General features: G+C 56.4%; 1 protein-coding gene across 1 annotated transcript; it reads left to right on the top strand.

Moving 5' to 3' along the window:
* The first annotated feature begins 547 nt into the window (after nt 1–547).
* ETV3L (ETS variant transcription factor 3 like) lies at nt 548–6,435 on the top strand. Its single transcript, XM_057696831.1, has 4 exons — nt 548–945; nt 1,197–1,386; nt 1,844–1,964; nt 5,368–6,435. The coding sequence occupies exons 1-4, from the start codon at nt 548–550 to the stop codon at nt 5,826–5,828; spliced, it is 1,170 nt and encodes a 389-aa protein (XP_057552814.1). The 3' UTR covers nt 5,829–6,435.
* Nucleotides 6,436–6,739: the final 304 nt, after the last annotated feature.

The raw sequence follows: 6,739 nt of genomic DNA, 5'->3' as shown, positions 1-6,739 counted from the left end.
CTGATTCACTTTGCTAACACAATATTGTAAAGCAACTATACTCCAATTAAAAAAAATGTAAACTTGTTCTCAGTACTATAAAGGTATGGGTTTGTGTATCTGCCACCTCCTCCCACTCAAGGCTTAAAAAGAGCCAACGATTAATTACATTTTTGCTTGTCTCCTCTTGGGAGAAACCCCAATCCTGTTAAGCCCTGAGAAGAGATCTCACTATCTGTCTAAATCCCCCAGCGGGGGCAGGATCTAGGACCCCTCGCATTCTTCTCCATCTATATAAGCGGCTCAGCCTCAAGCCCCAAGTCCTGGGTCAGCCCCTGGCCAGTGAGGAGGTCCCCAGGGGAGGCTGGGCCTGGCCTGGCTGTGGGGGAGCTTCCTGCTTCAGACCCCGCTCCCCTGCCTCAGTCTCCCTTTCCTCCCATAGTCGCTTCTCTCTTCTCTCTTTCCTCTCTCATCTCCTTCTCCCCGGCCTTCTTCTTTAGCTTCCTCCTAAGAGGCGGCCATTTCCCCCCAAGGCCCAGACACAACCCTCATCCCCCCGGACTGGACCATGCACTGCAGCTGCCTGGCCGAGGGCATCCCTGCCATCGCTGCCGGTAACTCCTGGATCTCAGGTGAGCCTCTGCCGGGTGTCCCAGCCGCGCTCCAGAGGCGCCCCGGCGGCCCCGGGAGCAGCCGCGGGGCGGCGCTCACTCCCCTCTCCACCCCAGGCCTGGCCTTCCCCGACTGGGCCTGCAAAGCCGAGTCGGCCCCGGGCTCCCGGCAGATCCAGCTGTGGCACTTCATCCTGGAGCTGCTGCAGAAGGAGGAGTTCCGCCATGTCATCGCCTGGCAGCAGGGCGCGTACGGGGAGTTTGTCATCAAGGATCCAGACGAGGTGGCCCGCCTCTGGGGCCGCAGGAAGTGCAAACCACAGATGAATTATGACAAGCTGAGCCGGGCCCTCAGGTGAGGGGAGGCAGCCCACGTGGCCAGAGAGGGCAGAGTTCAAAGCAAAGGGCTGTGGTTTCTGGCACCCCTGTCCGACTCCTGGCCCTCTGAGGCTTGGGAAACGCTCTGGAGTGTGGTGGGCTGTCTCGTGGTTATCCAGGAACAGCTCGGGGTTAGCTTTGCCAGCCTGGGCAGGGGGCACGCCGCTGGGTCTCTGCGTCCTCCCTGCCACGGGGCCAGCCCTTTACTCTCAACCTTGGAACCTCCAGATACTACTACAATAAGAGGATCTTACACAAGACCAAAGGCAAAAGGTTCACCTACAAGTTCAACTTCAGCAAGCTCATCGTGGTCAACTACCCTCTGTGGGAGGTGCGGGCACCGCCAGCCCCCCACGCGCTGCTGGGGGCCCCCGCGCTGTTTCGACCAGCCCTGGTGCCCGTGGGCGTGCAGAGTGAGGTAGGCACCAAAGCTGGCCCGGTCCCCGCGGCTCCACCGGGCCCTGCCTCTCTGTCCAGGAGGCCCCCAGCCCCCCTCTCTGCCTCAGGGGCCCATCCGCTTTCAGTGTTCTTCTCCCCCTACCTCTCAGTCCCTGAGTGTCCCGGGGCAGGGGTGAGACTCTGAACCACCCTACATATTTAACAATCCCTGTAGTAGGGCACCTGCCTATGAGAGAGAGAGCAGCTCCTTGTGTGCCGGGCATGATTCCTTCAGTGGTGGGTCACAGGGAAGGGGCTGGGGGTCTTAGCGGAGGGTCCAGGACAAGAGGGCAGTGCTGACTTAACAACCATTAAGCGAGTATTTCAGTATTTTAGTGACTGGTCGTTAACACAAACAATGTGTCCTGGGGAATACACTCAAGGGGGGGTCTGCTCCACCCCCCCGTGCCTGCTTCTCCTCACCCCTCCCCCACCAGCTCCTGCATGGCGTGCTCTTCACCCATCTGGCCGTGGCAGAGCAACTGGCTGGACAGCAGACCCCTCAAGGGCCACCAGAGGCCTCTGGGGACAAGAAGGGAAGCAGCAGCCGTGTCCACCGTGAGTGCTCAGGACTGCGGAGGGCCCAGGGAATCTTAAGCAGAGGAGGGGAGGACCCTTTTGATTGCACACTTGGGTGAGGGAGCATGCGTCAAAGGATGTCATGTATTCATTCAGCAAACATTTATTGCATACCAGCTATTTACTAAGTGTGGGGACCCAGAGATGAAAGATGGCCCTGAAGATGCTCAGAGATCAGTGGGGAGCAGAGATGGGAGGATGGTCAGTGACGAGTGCTGAGATTCGGGGAATGCAGATGAATGTGGGCTTCCTGGAGGAGGCTACACCTGAGCAGGTGAAGAAGACAGAGGAAGATGTCCCAGAGGAGGGAAGCGCATGTGTAAAGTAGAAAGCTGCAAGTGAACGTGGTAAATCTGAAGAGCTGCTGGCAGCTTACGTGGTGAGGGTAAGACGTGATAGGAGTGAGGACCAGGAGGCAGGGGAGGGACGAGGCCGGCCAGACAGACAGGCATCTAGTCACGTTCTGCCTCAGAAGCTATGCTGAGGGGCTTGGACTTGATCCTGTGGGCAGGAGGGACCCAGATGGAGAGGCACGTCCAGATGTTCATTTTACAAAGACGACTTGGGTTGTATGTAGAGTTTTGGGTTGAGGAGACGTACAACAGATGTTGGAGGCTTTTGAAGATCATCTAGGCAGAGGACGACGGGGACACAACCAAGGCAAGGGCCACGGGTGGAAAAGGAGGCCTGACTGGAGAGCGATTGGGAGGATAGCTCATGGGCTCCTGTTGAACATGCCAGGCCCTGTCCTAGGGCCAGGGGTGCCAGTGTGAGCAAGACTGCCTTTATAGAGCTTGTAGTCAAGAGGGGCTTTGCAGACATCAGTTAATAATTGAACAAATAGACAAGTAATGATAATTGTGCTAACTGCTACCGAGACGTTCGGGGTGCAGAGAGCAGCCGGGAAGATTTCCATGACAAAGTGACATTTAAGCTGAGACCCAAAATGTAAATCGGTACCAGCTTAGTTCAGAGGGATAGAGGAAAGCATGGCAAGCAGAGAGAACAAGGTGTGCAAAGGTCCTGGGGCAGGGAAGAGGAACTGGGAGGAAGCCAGCCTTGCAGGACATGGTGATTGACGGGGGACACAGCGAAAATGCAGGCAGAGGCCAGCTCTTCCAGAGCTGTACGCTGGGAAGAGGCAACATCAGATTTTCTGTGAAAGAGATCACAGAGACATTTGACCAACCCAAGGCTCTTTTGCAGAGGCCCAAGACCTATCCCTCCACTTATGGCAACTTCATGGAACAGAGACCATTGGCCTTAGCCCCACCCCAGTGCAGCTGGGAGCCCAGAGGTCCCACCTCGCAGAGAACGCAGGGCCCCTGGCCCTGGGCCCTCAACAGCGCAGCCAAGGCTGTGGGCGTGGGGCAGTCCAAGGCCTGCTAGGACTCGTAGGTCCGCAAGTCTGGCAGCCTGGAGCAAGACAGCAGCTGAACCCCTCCCTGTTCTTCCACCCGCACCCACCCCTTTCCAGTTCTGGGAATGCCTTGGGCATAGAGCTTCTCTCTTTGGGAAACTATGATGGAGCGGGGGAAGGTATTCCCTGGCGAGCCCCAGCTTGGAGTGCGTTACTTTGCACCTCCCTGCCCTCTGCGGGCACACAGACCCTGCCTGTGCGTGGGCCCTGAGGCGCACAAAGCAGGTTTAGGTCACCAGAAGGCTTGTGAGCGCCACATGCCCCACTTCTGGATTGAGAGTCTGCCTTCACTCAGAGCATTTGGTGTCAAGAGAGGAAGCTGCTTCTGGGCGGAAGAGTGGCCAAGACTACCCAGCCAGGGGCAGAAGCTGCAGGGCCGGAGCTGGGAAGGGGCGGGAGGGAGGGGACTCTTAGAAGCAGCTCCCCCACATGCCTACTCTGAGGGGAGACACTGCCCCCAGGAGCCCCCGGGGGCACAAGCTTCCTGGGGGAGAGCAGCAGTCTCCACCTCATCTCAGGACCCAAGGAGAGCACGGTGACCCAGGAGAAGGTACACTCCCGCAGGGGTCTCCACGCTGCTCCTCCTGAAGGGTCATTGTGATCATTTTCCCCTTTCACAGACCCAGCGTCAGAAATACTGCTCCTACCAAGCAAATCGGAGGAATTAAGCAATAACTAAATTGTTCATCCAGTTTTTACTAACTATGGTCCCGCTGATGTCATCACCTTGGGTTGATACTTGACCTTGCTAAGAAAAGATGTGGAACTGGAGTTGGGTTTTTTGAACTGTAGAAATTGATGTGAAGTTTTATATAATCATCCCCAGAGACCCCAGGCTGGGAGCCCCTATTGCAGGATCCTGGGGAAACAAGGCAGATTTGGAAGGAATGGAAGGAGGGAAGGCTTCTTGGAGGAGAAGAGCTATAGGCCAGACTACCTAGCGAGGCGCAGCTAGAGAAGGGGAAGGCTGGGGCTCACTCCACGTGCACTGGCCTCAAAGCTCAGCAGGCCCCCTCTTATCCATGATACTGCTGGATCTTAGCTGGGAGCAGGGGTTTTATGGGTGAAGAAACTGAGGTCTGAGAATTTGAATGACAAACCCAGGGCCACACAACCAGATCTTTGCCCAACTAGAATAGAACTAGAGGGACTTCCTAGGTGGTGCAGTGGTTAAGAATCTGCCTGCCAATGCAGGGGACACGGGCTCAATCCCTGCTTCAGGAAGATGCCACATGCCGTGGAGCAACTAAGCCCGTGTGCCACAACTATTGCACCTGTGAGCCACAGCTATTGGGCCTGTGTGTTGCAACTACTGAAGCCCGCGTGCCTAGAGCCCGTGCTCATGCTCTGCACAAGAGGAGCTGGCGCACCACAATAAAGAGTAGCCCCCGCTCTCCTCAACTAGAGAAAGCCAGTGTGCAGCAACAAAGACCTAACGCAGCCAATAAATTAATTAATTAATTTAAAAAAAACAGAACTAGAGTCCTTTGCTACAGGGACGAGGAGAGTGAAAAATGGATCCGTTGAGTTATGGTGAAGAATATCCTCCTTCATTCATCCAACACATTTTTATTGAGCAAGCACTTAACATGCGCCAGGCTGGGTTGGATCCCAGGACCAGAATAAAGCAGACACAGTTCCTGCCCCTACAGTGCCGGGGACACAGGCATTAAATAATCACACAAATGACTCCTGATTCTGAGTGACGGGCCCTGGAGGAGAGGACCAGGAAGGATGAGGGGGTGTCCAGGGGCTTTCACCGAGGCTGGGGAGACTCAGAGTCTTCCTCAAGGAAATGACATTTCCAATAAGATGTGAAGCAAAGAAAAAAGGAAGGTGCATGGGTGGGGGGAGAAAGTTTCAAGCAGAGCAAAAAGAAATGGAAAGTGGGCAGAGAAAGGGGGCATCTCCAGCGGTGGGCACTCTGACCCTCTCTCTCTCTTTCTCTCTCTCTCTCTCTAGGACTTGGCTCTGCCCTGGCCCCCTGCCGGCTCAGCCCTTGCTGCCATTTGGGGAGCCCCCAAGACGAACCTCCCAGTTTTGCCTCCTTCACTCCTCCGCTGCCACCCCCTGTCCCCTCCGACTGGCCCTGCCTCTCAGGGCCCTTCTTGCCCCCTGTCCCCGCAGAGCAGCTCTTCCCAGGGTCCTCCAGGCCAGACACCCTGCTCCCAGGACCCGCAGGTGCCCCGGTGGCCCGGCATTTTCCCGGGCTTCCTCTGTTGGCCCGGCTGGCGCAGGGCGCTGGAGAGAGGCTCCGGCTCTCATCCCTGAGGCCCGAGGGGCTGGAGGTAAAGCCCAGTCCCACGATGGATGCCAGGGAGGGCTTCTCCTCAGAGAGGCAGGGACCCAACACTGTAGAGGAAAGTTCTGTGTCCCCCAGTCTGGAGAACTTCAAAGCAGTGTGGCCCTTGGATCCTCCTTAACGGGGGAGGAAGATGTGAAATTGGTGGGGAGGGTGTCCCCCAAATTCCATCTCTCCTCTTGTCTACCTCCCTTCTGGCTTTGCACCTTCCCCTGGCTGGAAACAGCTTTAAATTGCAGGAGGATGTGGAGGAATGGAGTTGCACCCAAGGGGATGGGGTCATCGCAGGGAAAAAGCCTGTGTGGGGATGGGGAAAATTGAGGCAGTGTGCCTCCTCCCACCAAATCGCTAATCAGATTGAGACATTCTTAATCTCAACCTTTTTGGGGAGAGATCAGAATGAGGTTTCCAGCGTTTGAAAGACCCCATCCTTGCCCACATGAGAGGGGAAATTAAGCGTCTAAGTTGGGGAGGGGTTAGGAGATCTTGTTCCCCGCGTCTCAGGGCAACTCCTTTCTTCTCTGGGGCCCTTGTCCCTTATCCAGGCTAAGGTCTCCCCTCTCTCTCCTGCCCCTCCATACACCTCTCTCAGATCCCTCTGATTTCTGTGACCCTGGGAGCTTCTGTCCCCTCCTTTCCCCAAGACCCAAACAAGTGAGGTCAGGAGGAACGGGCCTCCTCAGCTCTGTAATACTCCCCTGCAGCCCTTGAATAAAATGCCCTTGGCAAACCGCCCTCCCAGCTGGCTAGCCCCTGCTGCGTTCCTGCTGCCCTCTGATCTGGTGTGGAGCTAAACGCTACCCAAGATTCCTGATGGGGGGGCTGGGACGTTTGGGTGGAGGACCTGAGGCCTGGAGCAGCAGTAGGAATCAAGCCAGCCACTCTCCTCCCTTCTGCTGCCATCGTGTCCCAGAGAGAAAGGCTGAAACCGTGGCCCAAGGAGCTGCCTGGGCCAGTGGGAAACCAGCCTCAAGGAAGGAACCTAAGAGCAAAGCTGTAGTCTTCACAGAATGACCCCCAGATCCCTGCCAT

Source organism: Hippopotamus amphibius, chromosome 1 (assembly GCF_030028045.1).
Source record: "Hippopotamus amphibius kiboko isolate mHipAmp2 chromosome 1, mHipAmp2.hap2, whole genome shotgun sequence".
Taxonomy (NCBI): Eukaryota; Metazoa; Chordata; class Mammalia; order Artiodactyla; family Hippopotamidae; genus Hippopotamus; species Hippopotamus amphibius.
This window is presented reverse-complemented; position numbering and strand designations above follow the sequence as displayed.

Bases quoted from the DNA above. Each gene is read 5' to 3' on its own strand.
- ETV3L (XM_057696831.1), top strand. From the start codon at position 548: ATGCACTGCAGCTGCCTGGCCGAGGGCATCCCTGCCATCGCTGCCGGT. The intron at 946-1,196 runs GTGAGGGGAGGC...TGGAACCTCCAG, and splicing joins AAGCTGAGCCGGGCCCTCAG to ATACTACTACAATAAGAGGA. The intron at 1,965-5,367 runs GTGAGTGCTCAG...CTCTCTCTCTAG, and splicing joins AAGCAGCAGCCGTGTCCACC to GACTTGGCTCTGCCCTGGCC.